At 42.1% G+C, this 20,894-nt stretch overlaps 1 protein-coding gene across 1 annotated transcript; it reads left to right on the forward strand.

The window, feature by feature from the left end:
- The first annotated feature begins 9,290 nt into the window (after window positions 1–9,290).
- Window positions 9,291–18,951, forward strand: LOC118842864 (zinc finger protein 420-like). The gene is made up of 8 exons (XM_036750157.1): window positions 9,291–9,376; window positions 9,978–10,068; window positions 12,228–12,354; window positions 15,620–15,715; window positions 17,171–17,357; window positions 17,598–17,909; window positions 18,018–18,364; window positions 18,848–18,951. Exons 2-8 carry the CDS (start codon window positions 10,036–10,038, stop codon window positions 18,949–18,951), a joined length of 1,206 nt encoding a protein of 401 aa, XP_036606052.1. The 5' UTR covers window positions 9,291–9,376; window positions 9,978–10,035.
- Window positions 18,952–20,894: the final 1,943 nt, after the last annotated feature.

Genomic DNA, 20,894 nt, shown 5'->3' on the forward strand with positions numbered 1-20,894 from the left:
CATATATCTGTGGCTGTGCACAACGTTCTCCTGGCTCTGCTCCGCTCACTCAGCATTATGTCGTGTAGGTTTTTCCAGGTTGTTACGAAGTCTGCATCATCCCCATTTCTTATGGCACAATAGTATTCCATCACCTTCAAATACCACAGCTTGTTCAGCCATTCCCCAATTGATGGGCATCCCTTTGATTTCCAATTCTTGGCTACCACAAAAAGAGCTGCTATAAATATCCTTGTACATATGGGTCCTTTTCCCGCTTGTGTGATTTCTTTGGGATACAACCCTAGAAGTGGTATTGCTGGGTCAAAGGGTATGAACATATCTATAGCCCTTTCGGCATAGCCCCAAACCGCTCTCCAAAAGGGCTGGATCAGCTCACAACTCCACCAGCAATGCAACAATGTTCCAGTTTCCCCACGTCCTTTCCAGCATTTATCATTTTCCTGTTTTGTTATTTTAGCTAATCTGACAGGATAGATGTGGTATCTAAGAGTTGTTTTGATTTGCATTTCTCTAATCAGTAGTGATCCAGAGCATTTTTTCATATGCCTATAGATAGCTTTAATTTCTTCCTCTGAAAACTGCCTGTTCATATCCTTTGACCATTTTTCAATTGGGGAATGGCTTTTATTCCTATATATTTGGCTCAGTTCCCTGTATATTTTAGAAATGAGGCCTTTATCAGAGATACTAGTTGCAAAGATTTTCTCCCAGTTTTCTGCTTCCCTCCTAATTCTTGTTGCATTGGCTTTTTTTGTACAAAAACATTTCAATTTGACATAATCAAAATTATCCATTTTGCATTTTGTAATCCTCTTTATCTCTTGTTGGGTTATGAATTCTTTACTTTTCCATAAATCTGATAAGTAAACTATTACTTGCTTTCCCAAATTACTTATAGTATCAGCTTTTACTCCTAAATCATGAACCCATTTTGATTTATTTTGGTATATGGTGTAAGATATTGGTCTATGCCCAGTTTTTTCCCTACCATTTTCCAATTTTCCCAACAGTTTTTGTGAAATAGTGAATTATTAGCCCAGAAGCTGGCCTCTTTGGGTTTATCAAAGAGTAGATTGCTAAACTTGTTGATTTCTCCTACTTGTGTACCTATCCTATTCCACTGATCCACACCCCTGTTTCTTAACCAGTACCAGGCAGTTTTGATGACTACTGCTGTGTAGTACAGTTTAATATCTGGTGTGGCTAAGCCGCCTTCTCTAGCATGTCTTTTCATTAATACCCTAGACACTCTAGACCTCTTGTTTTTCCAAATGAATTTTGTTATTATTTTGTCCAGCTCAGTAAAATAATTTTTTGGTAGTTCGATTGGTATGGCACTGAATAGATAGATTAATTTAGGTAAAATTGTCATTTTTATTATATTAGCTCGGCTTAACCATGAGCAAGTGATATTTTTCCATTTATTTAGATCTGATTTTATTCGTGTGAAAAGTGTTTCATAGTTATGTTCATATAGGTCCTGGGTTTCTCTTGGCAAATAGACTCCCAAATATCACCCCACTGTTTTTACTCCCATCTCCACGGACCCCACTGTTTGTGTCCCCATCTCCACGGAAATCAAATTGTGTTCTTTCCCTTTAAGTACCCTGTCTCTTCCCCTGCTCCAGGCTTTTTGATTTGAGTTATTACTCCGAACAGTCAAGCGCTTGAATAAATCCACAACCAAATTTATATCCCGGTCTCGCACGCTTTTTTTTGGCACAACAGGAGGGCTGTGGGAAGATGTACATTATTGCATTGTTGGTGAAACTGAACTGGTTCAGCCATGTTTGAAAGCAATTTTGAACTCTGAAAAGCTATTAAACTCTGCATATGCTTTGATCCAGCAATACCACTACTAGGTCTACACCCCAAAGAGATCAAAGGAAAAAGAAAAGGAATAATACGTCCAAAAATATGGGTAGCTTCTCCTTCTGTGGGTAAAAATTTGGAAACTGAGGGAGTGTTGGCTGTGAAAGCAGCAGAAGGACATAAAAGACAGAAGCTCACACCAGATATTCTCCCCTCCCCACAGGTGAGTAGAGCCTAACATTAACATAAAGTCCAAAGTCAAGAGGTAAGTTAGAAAAATGAACAAACAACATAAAAAAGAACCTGACCATAAAAAGTTACTGTGGGGACAGGGAAGCTCAAGGCAAATACAGAAGATGTGAACCCAAGTATAAACAAAGCCTCAAAGTAAAAATGCAGGTTGAACATACGCTCAACTGGAACTCCCAGCAAAATCAAAGGAAGTTTTTTTTTTTTTGAGAGCAAAGAAAAGAATTAAAAAGTAACAGAGTTCCTTATGCAAAGCCCTAATTGCTGCATGGAGGCTCTAATTGCTAACACAAATTCATTTCTCTTGTTTGAATTTTATTTCTCTTTAGATCCTGGATTTTCTAAATGATGTTCTATCATCTCTAAGGAATCCAAAAATCTGCCTTTCATTTGACACTATTAATTCCCTTTCTTTCAATTGCTTAAGCATGTTTTTTGTTTTACTTTTGGGTTTTATTCATTCTTCCTTCTCTTTTTAGGATCTCTTTGTGTAGTTTATCTTCTCTCCTCCCACTAATGCACAGACTCAAGGCTTCTCTAAAATACTGCCTCAGCCTTCTTGTGTTAGGGGATAGGGAGATGACAGACCCCTTTCCCTAAGTAACCTTTTCAGTGACTGGATTGATCCCAGCTGGTTTCTGATTTCCCCTATATGTCAAGCCCAATAAAATATTTCCAGCATTAAGCACAGTGCCTGGCACATAATAGGTGGCTACATGAATTCCTATTGACTGATTAACTCTAGTGTGTGCTTCTGAGTGGCCCTCAGGCACAAATCTGAGATTTTCCCTGTGCTCTCCATGGCTTGTGTGTGCACTTGAGATGTGTTTAGTTAGAGCCCTAAGTATTAGAGTTCTCCATCCTTAATTCATAGGCTGTTTACCTCCTCTGACAGTTCTATTTAGCTTTTGTAATCAACTTTAATTTGGCTGTTATTAGCACAAAATTACTTCCTTTTCAAGGTTTGGATTGAGGAGGACATTTGCTAAAAGTGACATTTTCCCATCTTTTCGATCACACAGAATTTGCCTATGACTGTTACCATGATGCTGGGTAGACCCTTGCCTGTAAAGTACAACATCTTTGGGTAAAAAACTAAGCCTTTGTCATCCTTGCAAAATCAGCTAATGCTTCACCTCCCCCAATGTAAGTATGGAGATCCAGAATAAAGCATTTGAAGCAAATTCTCAATATTAGCAAATCCTACATTTCCCTGAATGTCCCACATTACCATTTTACCTCTCTGCACTGCCTTAGTTGTAGAAGGTGGTGTGTGAATTCCTGAGGTAGGAAGGTGGGGACTAAAATCAATCAATCAGTCTTCACGAAGCACTTATTCCTTGCCAGGCCCTGTAATAAGCAGGGGGTATAAATATAAAGAAGAAGACAGCCCTGACTTCAAGGAATTTTCAATCTCATATTGTTGTTCAGTCACTTTTCAGTTGTGTCTGAGTTTTCCTGTCCCATTTGGGGTTTTCTTGGCACAGATGCTGGAGTGGTTTGCCATTTCCTTCTCCAGCTCATTTTACAGATGAGGAAACTGAAGTAAACAGTGTTATGTGACTTGCCTAGGGTCACACACCAAGTGTTTGAGGCAGCATTTGAACTCAGGTCTTCCAGACTCCATGCCTAGTGCTCTATCCACTGCCCCACCTAGCAGCCCTTCGATGTAATAGAAGGCAAAAGAGAAAAAACAGCTGAAAAGCAGAAGTTTGTGGGAAAGGTACCCTATGCAGCGACCTGGTGGAGAACTCAGTCAGGAAATTCCAAATTAGTACAGGTGAGAAATGAAGCAATGTCTGAGCCAGGTTCTCTTCTTAAGTGGAGAAATGGAGTTCAGGGCCCCACCCTCCAAAGAGAGAGCTAAGTGAGTTATTCAGTGGAATCCCAAAAGTGATGAGATCTTATGGGATGGAGATTATCCCAATGAATGAATTTCCTAAGGCACGGTGGGATGAGGACTTCTGTCTGTGCTCACTCCAGAACACAGAACAATGGCTTCTCTTCCCTGGGAGATCCTGAAACAAGGAGCTGCTATGATTATTTTTGTACAGATAGGTCCTTTTCCCTTTTCTTTGATCTCTTTGGGATACAGACCTAGTAGTGGTATTGCTGAGTCGAAGGGTGTGCACATTTGCATAGCCCTTTGGACATAGTTCCTAATTGTTCTCCAGAACGGTTGGACTAGTTCCCAACTCCACCAACAATGCATTAGTGAGATGCAGGATTCTCAGCCCAGCTCACTATAGAACACAATGCAGTGGCTTCCTTTCCCTGGGGGACGTTGGAGGAAGCAGCTACTCCCCTGAGCTGAAACTGCCTGGGAAGGCTTATGTACAATGATGGCATGCTGTGGGAGGGTATTGACCCCACTGCTGACAGTAGAAGACCACAACATTTTCACCTCTGCTGATTGTCAGTGAGAAATCTCTGCCAGACCCACTGCCACTGCACCCATCAGGGACCCCAGAGGCCAGGCTGGGTGTGCTGGATGAGCTAGGGTGCATACTCTGACTGGCCCTGCGGGACATGGTGATTCTCTCCTGGAGATACAGAGGAGGAGACACGAGACTGAGTCATAACAATCTCTTCTGGCATGTAAAATGAGAAACAAAACAAAATTTACCAAAACTCATTGGCTTTCAAGAAAAACCAGTGATAATTGCTTGACTCGAAGTATCGTACACTCAGAGGAAGACATTAAACAAACAATTTTAATAACTTTAATAAGTGAATGAGAAGAAAGCTCACAAATGAGCTCTGAATGATATAAAAATGAGACTCCAATCATGTTTGTGATCCCATGACCACTGTATATGCTCCTTCCTTACCCGGGAGCCAGAGCAGTAGGAGGCAGAGGAGCTGAGCTGCTGACCCCTCTCCTTGCTGTGCTCTGACCAGTGCTGATTCTTGGGGTTGGAAGAGACAAGCTGGATAATAAGGGCTCTGAGTAGTCAGGACAGAGATGGGGGATAGGAACATGCAAAGCAGGATGGCCCTTGCACGGAAAGCTGGACATCAGCTGCCCAGTACTAAGGCCAATGACATAGGACCCTCCTCTTCACTGGTCCCCTGTCACAGCATGAAGAATATTCAGACCCTGTGTGTTGCCCTTAATGCTTAACAAAACAGAATCACTTCACTTTCCAGCCCTTTCATCTCCTCAGGCTCAAAAGGTATTGGCTACCTGTGCTTCAGAAGGAGGGGAGAAAGTATGGCTTGGGACTTTTTGTGTACAAAACTCTACTGTTCCTCTAGTCCAAACTGTTCATTCACTGTCTCTTAAACGTGTCATAAGAATTCCTACCACACTTCTTTGCTCACTCCCACTGTTTGAACACTATCCTTACAACTAAAATATATCTGAACTACAAAGGTCATGTTCATGCAACTTTAAACAAGAGGTTCTAGGCAAAAGGCCTTCTTTATTCCATTGGAGGAAAGAAACCAAACACATGCTGGGGTCTGCCCTAGGCCTGAGGAGACCCAAGGCATAGAGGCTAAGCCTTGATGTATATAGCTGTGGCTAGACAAAGAATCAAGCAGTGAGTTGTAACAGCAGCAGTGGGGTATGACCCAACAAAGAGGCAAGTTTACCCAGTGACAAAAAGTCCATACATAGCAGGGCTTCACGACTGGGACCTGCTTCCTACTGGTGTTTGCCCCAGCTCAGGGACCTCCAGTTCTGTGATTTAGCTGCCAAAGAGTTCATCCAGAAGGTGAGCACAAAGGACTGTTGTTATGCCAAGCTCAGGACACAGCTTGCTTGCTGAGCCTCAGCCCTGGAAAACAAGGTGTCTCCTAAAAATAAAGAGAGAGGAGTGTCCTTGGCCTGGGGATCCTGACAAATGGTAGGTAGTTCAGTCTCTGCTTGAAAGACCTCCATGGAGAGAAAATCCACCACTAACTCTCAATGTAACTTAATCTAACTTTTTTGCTCTTGTTAATGAGTCATTTCAGTCACAACCACCTCTCTGTCACTTCATTTGGGGTTTTCTTGGCAGAGATCCTAGTGTGGTTTGCCATTTCCTTCTACAGCTCATTTTGCAGATGAGATAACGGAGGCAAAAGGGTTAAGGGACTCGCCCAGGGTCACCCAGCTAGGAAGTCTCTGAGGCCAGATCTGAGCTTGTCTTTCTGACTCCAGGTTCAGCACCACATAGCTGCCCTCATCCACCTTTTGGACAGCTACAACCATTAGGAAGATTTCTTGTCTTGAAGCCTAAATTGACCACTTTGCACCATTACCCACTGCTCCTGCTTTTGGCATTTCTCGGACCAAATAGGAAATGTCCACTCTCTTCTCCACATGATTGTTTTCTTTTTTTGTAGTTTGATTTTAAAGTAAAAGAATTTATAGCATCAAAGTATATATTCTCATATCCTGTTATCGGGTATTAATAATATATTTTCAGATATATCCTGATAAATTTAATATGAATATACATTATATCAAAATTTTACCTTAAGCACTTTTTCTTCCTAACTTTAAAAGTATCCTAAGGCCTATGTGCAAATTTACATTCTGCCAAAAATAATTTTCAAATAAATTTGTACATCTAAATGAAAAATCACACTGCCTATATCTTGATGGTATAGGATATAATCAAACATACTCAGAGACAGCAAACATATCTGAAGTATATTAGGAAAAGTTTATATAGGAAAAAATACACATAAAATATTGTTTCAGATAAATGAAGGTGAGTGAAGGAGTTTTATTTCTTGGAATCACAATGCAGCAAAGTAAATATAGGTTTTTGCTTTTTTAAAATATATCTTTTGAAAGATTTTTTAAAAACCCTGCAGTTTTGAGGAAAAAAACCCATATTCTCTGATCTAGGAAACAATAAAGAAATAAATACATATTTATCACTTAAGAGGTAAGCAAACTCTTGTATTTTACAACTTCTACTTGAGTAATGCATCAGAAAAGGATGTCAGAAGTGAGAAGGCATTTTCAATTATTTCCCTTTCATCTCATTGAAAATAAAAATCTGCAGTAAAATTATGTTGTGATATAAACGCATTTAATATAATACATTTTGTAAATCTGACTACCTTTTAATTTGCCTGGGGCCACTTTCTCCTCAAGGAATAAGTACTGTCAAATGCAGTAATTCTTGCCTCTGTGATTTTCAAAATAAGAATATCTCTGACTAGTAAGGGAAGACACACCCTCCCCCTCCCTTCTTTCTGAATTCTTCCTCTTCCTCTCTTTGCAGGCGTGGTGGCTTGTATTAGTGGAATGTGAATTACAGTGTCTGCATCAATCAAGATTTAGATGAGATTTCTTGAACTGCTTTCTCTTTTATTCCTTGTTATAATCCAAGGGATGATTCTTTGTATAGGGGAGGGGAAAAATATATTTGGGAGGGGGAGACAATGTAACAATAGACACATCAATAACATTTGAAAATAGAAGTTAGAATTTTGTTAGGGACTAAAAGCACTCACTGAGCCTATGAGAACAGCTGGGTGGAATAGTTGATAGAGCGGAGTCGGCAGGACTGAGTTCAAATTTGGCCTTAAACCCTTAATACCTTTGTGACCCAGGACAAGTCATTTAAACGTGTTTAATGTTTAGTTTCCTCACCTCTAAAATGAGCCAGAGAAGGAAATGGCAAAGAACTCTTGCATTTTTGCCAAGAAGACTCCATATAGGGTCAGGAAGTATTGAACAGGACGGAACAACACTGCAACTACAATTTCCTGGTTCTATTCTCTTCTCTTTTTGAAAATTTGAACATTTCTGTTTCTCCTCTTGTTCCTTTCCTCTTGTGATCTTTCAAAAATCGCAGGCAATGGCTCAGCAATCACATCCCTCAGTTCTTTCAACACTAAGAGAGAAAGTAGGGGCAGCTGGTGGTACAATGGATTGTTGTTTGTCCTTCCATCTGGAAGAGGATCAATAACATCAGGAGGCTGATCTCTACACTTGCAAGTAAACTGGCTTGGAGTGAGGCAGAGCCCTGCAAAGTCTTCAGCCTCACATTCTCCTCCAAATTCACCAGAGTCCAGTGGCAAGACACAGGTCAGGGCAGCTGTTGATGGCTCTCGATGAAGTGGGAGACCTTAGCCTTTATCAGGTCTCAGTTTGTCCAAGGCAACACCCATTCAGTAATCAAAAGCTTGGTAAGAATTGAGGCAAAGACGGCCTGGTTTGTCTTCACAAAAGAATCAATTTGGGAAGGGAAGACCCTCAGAGTTTCCCTATGCAGTGGATCGAGTTCTGGCCGTGGCATCAGGAAGACCTGTGTTCAAATCCAAGTTCAAGCACTAGCTAGTTGTGTGACCCTGGGCGAGTCACTACAGGTTTGTTTCCATATCTAAAAAAATGAGGTTGCTGTGAGCACCGGATGAGACAATCCTTGTAAAGTACATAACAGGGCCTGGAACACGGGAAGCTCCGGCTAAATGTTAGCTCTTATTTTTCTTTATTCCATCTACAAAGCCACGGGCATTTAACAAGCGCAGCTAAACTCCCTCGCGCTCTTCTAGTTTCCCTTGGTTCCGGCAGTCTACTTGACAGAGTAAAGAGGCACAAAGTGGGCACGGCCTGGCTCCGCCTTCTCCCCTCCTCCATAATCCTCGTCCCATGCAGCCCACACAAGGCGTGGCCCCTCTCGGATCCTCAACTGGAGCCTTCCATCCTCCCTCGGGTCTTCGCTGGTGCCCCGCGCCCTCTTGATCCCGGAGGCTGAGCGAGGGCTCCAGGACTCCAGTCACCAGCTCATGGTTTCCATCCTCGGAGCCGCCGCTTCCTTCCTATACCCGTCACTTCTGCCAGAAACATGGCGGCTAAGAAGAAGCATTTCATTAGAGCTGCGGCCTGTCGGAACTAGCTGTCAAAGAAGGAGAGACAGCGGGGTGGACTAGACTGGTAGCACCAGGGTCTCTGCAGGTCTGGGACACAAATCCTGGTGATTCCCGGTGGCTTCTGGGGCTAAGAACACCACACCCGAAGTTAGGGGAGCGGCTTGGGAGGAGGGACTTCAAGGAAGGGAGGGGCGTGGCAGCTAGGGACTCTGGACCCCATTCGTCGCTGGGTGAGTGGGCCGAGCCCAAGGCATGCGCAGAAGGCACCTCGCTTTCCAGACTACCATTCCCAGAAGGCCGTGCGCGCGTCTGGGAATTTTCCAAGCCCAAGGCCAAGGATTGGAGTCTGTCTTATGGCGTCACTTCCGCCTCCTCTCCTCCCCGCCTCTTTCGTGCTTGCTGGTGGTGGCTTCCTTTCCTCTCTCCGGAGCTCACGTGTGTCCTGTTGAGGGGCAGAGAAGAGCTAGGCCAGGCATAGGCGGAGGCCGGCTGCGTGAGTAGGCCGGGGTCGGGGTCCCTGGGACTGGTTGGGGGGGCTCACAGGGAAGGGGAAGGGCGTCCGTCCGGTGAGGAAGGAAGCCCCCGAAAGCTTCCAGGGGTCTGGGGGCGGCCGGTGCGGGGGGCGGGGTGGCTCGAGGAGGAGCAGGCGGATGTGGGGGTCTGGGGGCGGCTTATAATCCTCCTTCAGTCAAGGCCGAGTCACATTACTCTGGTCAGGTCCTGCGTCTCCAGGCCTCAGTCCTTCCCCTGTGCCCAGGGGAAGGTGTGCTCCTGGTGTGCGTCCATGCTCCGGGAAGCCTTCCGCAATGCCTCCTTCCCCTTCCCACACCGCCCCGCCCCCGTCTATTCTGAAGTATTTTTCTCTGAAGAAATATTGAGGACGCCCCCACCTCCGTGGAAAGAGAACTGTTTCCTTCTGCCATTTGCACCCCCATATGAGTGTTTTCTTCTCCCCGCCCCCGCAGGAGAGAAATGACTGTTTCCTTCTGGGCCTCTCCCTCCCCTCCACCAGCACCCCTCCCTTTCCCCCCCACCTCCAGGACAGAGCAGGGCACCCCCAGTGGCCCCTCCTCACGTTCTCCTTTCCTCCCCAGCTCTGCCTCCTGTGGCTTCTGTCCAGCCCCGGCAGGTGGGATCCTGGAGTGAGAGGGAATGGCTCCTGTGCTGACAGCCAAGCCAGGACAGGTGAGTGCCACGTGCTGCTGCCCTGAAATCAGGCCTTGGGATCCGGTTCCTTCTCCTGTGCCATAATCTGGGGAAAGTGTGGGCGTTAGGAATCACGTATTTAGACCTAAATGACACCATAGACACCAATTTATTCTCTCCACACACACACAAAAATAGCTGACAGTTACTTTGGTGTTTTAAATAAACTTTTCAGTTCCAAATACTCTTCCTTCTTCTAGTCCTTTCCCCACCCATTGAGAAGGCAAACAATAGGATTCTCATTTTGCACCTGAAGTGAAGAAAACATTTCTGAGGTGTTTGCTGGGAACCCCAAAATGTCGAAGTACAGGGAAGCCTTCCCTGAAAGAATTCTTGCACTCCAACCTTCTTCCAGTCAAACAACAACCTTTATTTTAAGGCCAACATAGAGTGGAGATTGTTAGGGAACCTGCAGCTTAATGGGGGTGACACTGAGTCTTATGTACAAAAAGGGCAGTGAAAGGGTCTTGATGGGTTTAGGGGGTGGTAAGTAGCCTGGAGTGAGCAGCATCAAACAGTGAAAGGAATGTTGGTGATTGTTGGTTGTTGTCCTTTGTTCTCAAAAGAGGACCAAAAATGATGTCACTATGCTTGAGTCAGGATTCACTGTGTCCAACTTTGGCTGATCAGGCCAATATGAGCTCGAAATTGTCTACTACAGGTGGGGCACAAATAGTCCCTGAGAACATTTGGGGTGGATTCTCCAAATTTGTGCACCCTGCACACTTCCTTTGAGCTATTTCAGTTCTACTTTGCCTATCAAGCACAGCACCTTCTCTGATGTGGGAATGCCATGCTGAGTGGTCCTTGGCCAACGTCTCCCGTGTCATCCGGTCAGTTCCAAAGTTCTTGAGAGAGACCTTGAGAGTGTCCTTGTATGGTTTCTTCTGACCACCCTGTGAATGCTTCTGTGTGAGTTCTCCATGAAATAGTCTTTGGCAAGTGTACGTTTTGCATTTGAACAGTGTGATCCGCCCATAGAATATGCTCTCTCTGAAGTAGAGTTTGAAGGCTTAGCAGGTTAGTTCCAGCAAGGACCTCAGTATCTGGTACCTTATCCTGCCAGGTGATCTTCAGAATCTTCCTAAGACAATTTAAATGGAAGAGATTCAATTTCCTGGCATGGCACTGGTAGACAATCTAGTTTTCACAGACATATGACAATGAGGTCAGCACCATAGCTCTGTAGACCTTCTCTTTGGTAGTCAGTGTAATAGCTCTTCTCTCCCATACTTTTCTTTGGAGCCTCCCAAACACTAAGCTAGCTCTGGCAATGTGTGCGTCAACCTCATTATCAATGGTACATCCCTGGAAGGTACATTACCAAGATAAATGAACTTATCCACAACATTCAAAACTTCTCCATTTGTTATAACTTGATGGTTCCACATTCCACTGCCAGAAAGAGTGAACTACAGGTTCATGACAATGAGATTACCACTTGCAGGAAAATGTCAAGCCCCCATCATCAGTCTTATTTCAGACCAATTAATTAAAAGCAAGTAATACAATATTAGGGAATCTGATTTGTAATTGGAAGAAAGAAAAGGGACTTTCCATGTTAAGGGATGAGGGTAACAGGTTCAATACCCTGAATTCAGAAAAAGAGATGTCCCACTTGCCCCACTTCTCTATGTAGAAACAAAGGAACATGGAAGCAATAATGATCCACTGTGGGGCCAGTTTTCAGAGAAGACATAGGGGTTGCTTGAGATGTAGAATTGTGAGAACACCTTACCTCAGTCTTTTTGGATCTGACTGGGTTTCTGGTAAGCATAACCTAGGTCATTTGTTAAGTGTCTCTAAACAGCAGATAGAGGTGGTGTGGTTTCTCAGCCATGCAGGGCTAGGTTCAAACAATGCAATAAGGTTTTTTCCCAATTCCCATGATTGAATGTTTTTTTCCTCACAAAACAGAAGTTGACTAGACCTAAAATTGAACAGAAAAAGAACTGAGCTACCTCCAGAATGGAGTCACAAAATGGAGTCAGTGTGGTTGACTCAATTGCCTCAATTCCTGTATCACTTGCTGTCCTAATACCCTCAATGCCTTCAGTCTGCTAGCAAGCAGTTTACATTTGAACTTCATAACACTTAGAGCTACAGCTGGGTAAGCATAAATGTTTTTGGTATTTCAGGAATCAGTAACATTCAAGGATCTGGCTGTGGAATTCACCCGAGAGGAGTGGGGACAATTGAACCCATCTCAGAAAAAGTTGTACAGGGATGTGATGCTGGAGAATTATAGGAGCTTGGTGTCTTTGGGTAAGAACAATTACCCCTTTGGAGTCTTAATATATACTATGACAACTTTCAAGATCTTAACAGTTATTCTTTGGCATACAAGAGTAAACTAGTCCTAATGCTTTTGTAGCCAAGGGACGTACCTGTTTCCAGGAAAAATGGCCTTTGATTAGTAAGCCTGGAAATTGATGTCTTCATTTGTTGTTACCCTTAGGAATGTATCTTCCCCTCTCTGTTACTTCAAATCCAAATTTAATATTTTTAGTTTTCAGCATTAATTTGCACAAGAGTTTGAATTACAAATTTTCTCCCCATTTCTACCCTCCTCCCACTCCAAGATGGCATATGTTCTGATTGCCCCATTCCCCAGGCTGCCCTCCCCTCTGTGACCCCTCCCCCATCCCCTTTTCCCTTACTTTCTTGTAGGGCAAGATAGATTTCTATGCCCCATTGCCTGTATAGCTTATTTCCTAGTTGCATGCAAAAAACTTTTTTGAATATCTGTTTTTAAAACTTTGAGTTCCAAATTCTTTCCCCTCTTCTGTCCCCACCCACCCTGCCTAAGAAGGCAAGCAATTCCACATAGGTCACATGTGTATCATTATGTAAAACCCTTCCACAATACTCATGTTGTGAAAGACCAACTATATTTTGCTCCTTCCTATCCTGTTCCCCTTTATCCAGTTTGCTCCCTTGACCCTGTCCCTTTTCAAAAGTGTTTGCTTTTGATTACCTCCTCCCCTTATCTGCCCTCCCTTCTATTGTTCCTCCTTTTTTATCTCCTTCCTCCTTCTTTCCCCTGGGGTAAGATATCCAATTGTGTATGTGTGTGTGTGCATGTGTGCGTGTGTGTTGTTCCCTCCTCAGGTCAGTTCCAATGAGAGCAAGATTTACTCATTCCCCCTCACCTGCCCCCTCTTCCCTCCCAACAGAACTGCTTTTTCTTGCTACTTTTATGTGAGATAATTTACCCCATTCTATTGCTCCCTTTCTCCCTCTCTCAATATATTCCTCTCTCATCCCTTAATTTGATTTTATTTTTTAGATATCATCCCTTCATGTTCAACTCACCCTGTACGCTCTGTCTCTCTCTATATGTACATTCCCTTCAGTTACCCTAATACTGAGGTCTCATGAATTATATACATCATCTTTCCATGTAGGAATGTAAACAAAACAGTTCAACTTTAGTAAGTCCCTTATGATTTCTCTTTCTCATTTACCTTTTCATGCTTCTCTTGATTCTTGTGTTTGAAAGTCAGATTTTCTATTCAGCTCTGGTCTTTTCACTGAGAAAGCTTGAAAGTCCTCCATTTTATTGAAAGTCCATATTTTGCCTTGGAGCATGATACTCAGTTTTGCTGGTTAGGTGATTCTTCGTTTTAATCCTAGCTCCATGGACCTCCGGAATATCATATTCCAAGCTTTTTGATCCCTTAATGTAGAAGCTGCTAGATCTTGTATTATCCTGATTGTGTTTCCACAATACTCAAATTGTTTCTTTCTGGCTGCTTGCAGTAGTTTCTCCTTGATCCGGGAGTTCTGGAATTTGGCAACAATATTCCTAGGAATTTTCTTTTTGGAATCTTTTTCAGGAGGCGATCAGTGGATTCTTTCAATTTCTATTTTACCCTTTGGCTGTAGAATATCAGGGCAGTTCTCCTTGATAATTTCTTGAAAGGTGATATCTAGGCTCTTTCTTTGATCATGACTTTCAGGCAGTCCAATAATTTTTAAATTATATCCCCTGGATCTGTTTTCCAGGTCAGTGGTTTTTCTAATGAGATATTTCACGTTGTTTTCCTTATTTTCATTCCTTTGGTTCTGTTTTATAATATCTTGATTTCTCATAAAGTCACTAGCTTCCACTTGCTCCAATCTAATTTTTAAGGTAGTATATTCTTCCGTGGTCTTTTGGACCTCCTTTTCCATTTGGGTAATTCTGCCTTTCAAGGCATTCGTCTCCTCATTGGCTCTTTGGAGCTCTTTTGCTGTTTGAGTTAGTCCATTTTTTAAGGGGTTGTTTCCTTCAGTATTTTATTTAGTATTTTTTTGGGTCGCCTTTAGCAAGTCATTGACTTGTTTTTCATGGTTTTCTTGCATCATTCTCATTTCTCGTCCCAATTTTTCCTCTACTTCTCTAACTTGCTTTTCCAAATCCATTTTGAGCTCTTCTATGGCCTGAGACCAATTCATATTTTTCTTGGAGTCTTTTGATGTAGGCTCTTTGACTTTGTTGACTTCTTCTGGCTATATGTTTTGGTCTTCTTTGTCACTAAAGAAAGATTCCAAAGTCTGAGTCTGAATCTGAGTCCGTTTTTGCCACCTGGCCATGTTCCCAGGAAAGTACTTGAACCTTGAGTTTTTCCTCGGGGTATGACTGCTTCTAGAGTAGAGAGTACTTGGTTCCAAGCTTGAGGGGATGTGCTGTTGTTTTCAGAGGTATTTCTAAACAGTAAGCTCTGCCACACCAGTGCTTCTCCTCCCCCAAGAACCCCCAACCTGGACCAGACTCAGATCTTGAGCAGGCTCTGCACTCCTGCTCTGATCTGCCACTTAATTCCTCCCACCTGGTGGGCCTGGGGCAGGAAGCAACTGCAGCTGTAGTTCTGTCCTCAGAGCTGCACCACCTCTGCTGTCCCCAGGGTGGTGGCCGAACCTCGAACCCCTTTCACTCTGTACCCACAGCTTTTCCCCCTAACCTCTGTTGTCTTTGGTGTTTGTGGGTTGAGCAGTCTGGTAACTGCCACAGCTCACTGATTCAGGGCACTAGGGCCTGTTCCACCCAGCTCCTCATCTGGTTGGTCCTGGCCCAGCCCACGCTGGGCTCTGCCCTGTTCCCCTCCCATCTTCATGGGGTAGATCTTACCTAGTAACCATCCAGGCTGTCCTGGGCTGGAGCCCTGTTTCTCTCTGGTATTCCATGGGTACTGCAGCGCTAGAATTTGTTCAAAGACATTCTTTATAGGTTTTTGGAGGGACCTGGATGGGAGCTTATGCAAGTCCCTGCTTTCCAGCCACCATCTTGGCCCTGTCCCCCAAGATTTTCTTTTTAAGACCAATGTAGGACAGTGTTCCTACTGTCTAGGCAGGAAATGAGTCAATTGAACTTTTTTTTCCCCTAAGTCCTACTCAGTAATCCATTCTACTGTAATATAGAATGTCCTTTGGTAGTCCTTTGTACTATGCTTGAGGTCTTCCTAGCATGGAAGGGATATTGCATCTCTTTGTTCTATGATGAAACTCTGAGATGACTCCCTAGCACTTTCTCATTTTCCTTGAACAGGATTTGCAATATCCAAACCAGATATGATCTACCAGTTGGAAAAGAAGGAAGCATCTTGGATGCCAGAGGCAGATATTCCCAGAAGCAGCTGTCCAGGTGACTACATAAAAACCAAACTGATGGGTCATTGTAAACTCGGGATCTGTTGGTCATTTTAGGTCAAAGCTCTTGTAAAATGTTGAACAAAGTGGCCTATCAAAGCTTCTCAGCCCTGTTGAGAGGAACTGAGACTTTCAGACTTCATTTTGTAGCTCAAGAAATTCTGTATTTTATGTATCTCTTTACTGAAATGTACCTCCACTCTCAAAGGAAGTTGTTGCTTTAGTACAAGGCAGTTATTTCTCTTCTCTTAAGCAGGCATTCTCCTGCTTCACTTGTGTGAATTCAATCTACCTTTTCAAATAAGTATATTACTTAGAGATATCAAGTAATGTGCTCTTTTTGCTTCTTAGTTCTTTTCTGATATTTTCCCTTATTTTAATTTTATGATTATGTTGCTTTGCTGCTATTACTTTTAAAAATATTTAATCCTGACCTCATTCTCCTTTGCTCATTCTATCATGTGTCATCTTGTGATTTTTTTATGCTTTGAAATTATGTTTATAAAGGCACATTAATACATTCACATAACAGGAGTATTGTAGCCATGAACTTATTATGAAACCTATATGTTGTCCATATTTTGCTATTTCACAAAAAGTTGTTGTGAAAACTTTATTGGCAGCGCTTTGTTCGTTTTTGGTAACACACTGAGGAAGTAGACCTAGTCCTAGGACCATGGTATCAAAGGATATGAACAGTTTTTAAATTACTGTTCCTTTGGAGAAAAGTGGTGGCAGCAGTTTGATAAGTAGTTATTTCAACCTAATTGCCAAAAGTTATCATTTTAAAGTATCTTTGCTAATCTGATGGCTATTGATTGCTGCCTGCAAATGTTTTGATTTTTACTTCTTTGATTACCTGAGTTTTGAGTAATGTTTCAGGTACTTGTTAATAATTTTTCTTGGCTAAAACATCTCTATGTCTACTCTTAAAAATTTCTTAGATTTCTTAAAAATTTCAATCAATGAATTCCTTACCAAGTAGATAGGTTGTATTTTTAGAAGAAACTTATGGCAACAGTTATCACATTTTTTCCCTGATATTTCTTCTTCTGTTTACTCCATCAATCTTTTTTCTTCCTCACTCTAAGCTTTATTATTTATTTTCTTCCTGTTAAATCTTTTCTCTCATTTTCACCTCAGATGCTAAGGGTACATTTACAATTTCTCAAAGTCACCTTTTTCTTTTTTCTGAATAGTCTTTTTTTTTTTTCAAATGTCAGCCAATTAAAATAGAGGGTACTTTCATCTGCAGTCAGATTATTTACATATCTTACCTTTGAGTCATCATACTTTTAAATAATATGAATTATTTCTTGGTGATAGACTACGAAGACTAACCTTTTCCAGTGAGAAAGCAAGAGAATGGTTCTGAAACCTTTGAACTACTAAGAACCTTGGGATAGGGTAAAAAAGGCAGGGTTAATCAGCTCTTTATTCTTCCTTTCAGAGGGCAGAGAATTTACTGGAGATAAACCTCTTGAATGTAATGAATACGGGAAGGCCTTTTGGAGGAAGGAGCGTCTTGCTGTGAATCACAGAATTCATACTAGAGAGAAACCATATGAATGTAGAGAATGTGGAAAGGCCTTCATGAGGCAGGGAAAACTCAAACTGCATCAGAGAATTCATACTGGAGACAAACGTTATGAATGTAGTGAATGTGGGAAGGCCTGCAGGGATAAGACACAACTTACAGTGCATCACAGAATTCATACTGGCGCTAAACCTTATGAATGTAGTGAGTGCAAGAAGGCCTTCAGGAGTAAGACACAACTTACAGTGCACTACAGAGTTCATACTGGAGAGAAGCCTTATGAATGTAGTGAATGTGGAAAGGCCTTCAGACATAGTATGCAACTTACATTGCATCACAGAATTCATACTGAAGAGAACCCTTATGAATGTAGTGAATGTGGGAAGGCCTTCAGAAATAGTATGCAGCTTACAATGCATCACAGAATTCATACTGAAGAGAACCCTTATGGATGTAGTGAATGTGGGAAGGCCTTCAGGAGTAAGACACAACTTAGAGTGCACCACAGAATTCATACTGGACATGTTCTTTACGAGTGTAAGGAGTGTGGTAAGGCTTTTATCTCCAACTCAGAACTTATTCGACATCAAAGAACTCATACTGGAGAGAAACCTTTTGGTTGTATTGAATGTGGAAAGGTCTTCTTCAGAAAGCAAGATCTTACTGTGCATCAGAGAATTCATACTGGAGAGAAACCTTATGAATGTAAGACATGTGGAAAGGCCTTCAGGAGGAAGGACCATCTTACTGGTCATCAAAGAATTCATACTGGAGGGTCATGTAATGACTATAAGGAGTGTGGAAATGATTTCCACTACAGCTCAAATCTTACTCTACATCCAAAAATTCATGCTGGAGAAAACCCATATGAATGCAGTGAATGTGGAAGGGCTTTCAGGGATAAGACAGAACTTATGATACATCACAGAACTCATACGGGAGAGAAACCTTATGAATGTAGTAGATGTGGAAAAGCCTTCAGGAGGAAGTCACATCTTACTGATCATCAGACAATTCATACTGGAGAGAAGCGTTATGAATGTAAGGAATGTGGGAAGGGTTTTCTCTACAACTCAGAACTTGTTGTACATCAAAGAATTCATACTGGTGAGAAACCTTATGAATGTAGTGAATGTGGGAAGGCCTTCAGGAGCAAGAAGTTCCTTACTCTGCACCAGAGAATTCATACTGGAGAGAAACCTTATGATTGTAGTGAATGTGGGAATGCCTTCAGGCGTAAGAAACAACTTACAGTACATCAGAGAATTCATACTCAATAGAAAACTTGTGAATGTAAGGATTGTATGATAGCTTTTCTCTGGAACTCAGATCTTGCTTGACATCAAACAATGAATACTGGAGAGAAATTATACGAATGTAATGAATGTTGAAAGGACTTCAAGAGTAAGACACAATTTACTGTACGTTAGAAAACGAATACTGGAGAGAAAACATGAATATAATGAATGTGGAAAGGCCTACAAGACAAAGGAATATCTTACTGTACATCAGAGAAACCATACTGGAGACATCCTTAATGAGTTTAAGGAGTGTGGTAAGGCTTTCTCCTATATATTTGGCATCAAAAAGGTCATACTGAAGAGAAACCTGATGGATGTAATGAGTGTGGGAAGACCTTAAGAATGAGGATACAACTTACCCATCAAAGAATTCCCTCAGGAAAGAAACCTTAAGAGTGTAATGCATGTAGGATGGCCTTTAGATAGAGGACACTACTTTATGTCCATCATTGAATTCATCCTGGTGATATTCCTCATGAGTGTAAAGAGTGTGGGAAGGACTTCCTTTGGAATTCCGATCTTATTAGATATCAAAAAATCATGTTGGAAAAAAACCTTATGGAAAGTGAATGTGGGAAGGCCTTCAGGAAGAAGCTGCATCTTTGTATCTGAGAATTCATACTGGAGAAATTCTATGTGAATGTCAGTGTTACGGGAAAGCCTTCCATCCCAAGTCAGATCCTTCTCAACTTCAAATAATTCATAGCTTCTGAATGTAATGTACAAGGGAAGGCTTTCCACCTAAATGTATCTTTTACTCTTCATCAGAGCATTCATACTGGAGAGAGACTTTGAATGCAATGAATGTGGGAAGACCTTCAAACTGAAGACACAACTTGCTCAACATCAAAGAATGAATTCTGGAGAGAAACCTTTGAGTTTGGGAAGGCCTTTAGATTAAGGATGCTACTTTATATCCATCAGAGAACTTCTACTAGAGTAGTTCTTCATAATTGTAAGGAGTATGGAAAGATTCCCTCAGCTGACTAGACTGTGATTCTTAGTCCGTAGTTGCACTTCAGAGATTCCTTAGTTAGGCACCATGGGAGGAGGAGTTATCTCTCCCCTCTGTAAAGGCTTGTAAAGGGGTAAAGATTTAGTGTTACCCTTTTGTGGAGCTTCAGGGAGGGAGAGGTTATGCTGGCTGAGCCAGAAGTTACTGAGTGGATGGGTGCCTTAGTATTAACATTGATCCCTGGGCACATGGCATGCAAGACTGTTGGGGATGACCTCTTGGCCATGAGATGAGCCTGAGCCTAATGTGTGATGAATAATTGTTGACGTTACTTGAGGTATATTTCGTAAGCTAAGGTATGTTCCTGATGTTGCTGCTGCTGCTTCTGCTCCTGTTCATTTGGGTAGCCACTTTGGAGTGTAAAGATTTGGAATCACCTTAATTAAAACAAAGCATCATAAGGGCCAGTAGCTGATGTTAATGCCATGTAATTTCTGTCCTGTCCTCTGAATTGACTTGCAGGTAAATAGGATTTGCTGTGACCTTTTCAGGGTAGTCAAATGCCTTGTCATCTAATTAGTGACACAGGAAAAGATGAGTAAGTTTCCTGTTATGGTTAAGGATTATTAACAGTTTTCAGTGAACAAATCAAAGCAATCAATAATAATGAAAAAGTCTACTAAATCGCTATTGAGAGAACTGACAACATCTATGAAGTAACATGTCACACTACCTCAGATTGGACAACATGACATTCTGGAGATGTAAAGGCAATTGGTAAATGAAAAAATCTTTCCATGTCCATTTGAATAGGCTTCAGGAGGGGCCAATTAAGGGAGGTCTCATTAGATCTTTGCTCCTAAGTAGGCCCCAAACACATAATTACTAGGTGCTAAGCCAGTGTGGGTGTGAAGCCCTCAGGGTCCTAAGGGGAGTTGATAAGACCAGAACCAATGGTATGTGCCTAAGTTCTGGTCAATCAGATGACATTCTAGTCAATTGGATGATGTCTAAGGACTGTATAAAAAGAGAGAACAGAGTTGTTTGTTTGAGGTTTCTCACTCAGTGGAGAAGTGTTGATGTGGAGACTCAGGGAAAGCCATTGTTAAGAGTTCTGAGGCTTGTCAACCCAGATATCGATACTTTCCTGGTAGCTATGAATTGTGATTTGGTCTATTTATATTGTGTATGCTTTGTAATTTGTTTGTATTTGCTCTGAAGCTCAGGTTGCTGGCTTCTTTGTCCTGAACTGCATGAGTTATACTTGCATGTTGGATTGAAGTGAGATTGTTAACCCCTTAACATTACTTTCCTTAGTAAAGTAGATCAAAGAACCTGTGCTGGCAGCTCTTGTTGCTGGTCTTGTTGGGTCTTACACCCA

The sequence above is a fragment of the Trichosurus vulpecula genome, chromosome 3 (genome assembly GCF_011100635.1).
Source record: "Trichosurus vulpecula isolate mTriVul1 chromosome 3, mTriVul1.pri, whole genome shotgun sequence".
NCBI classification, from domain to species: Eukaryota; Metazoa; Chordata; class Mammalia; order Diprotodontia; family Phalangeridae; genus Trichosurus; species Trichosurus vulpecula.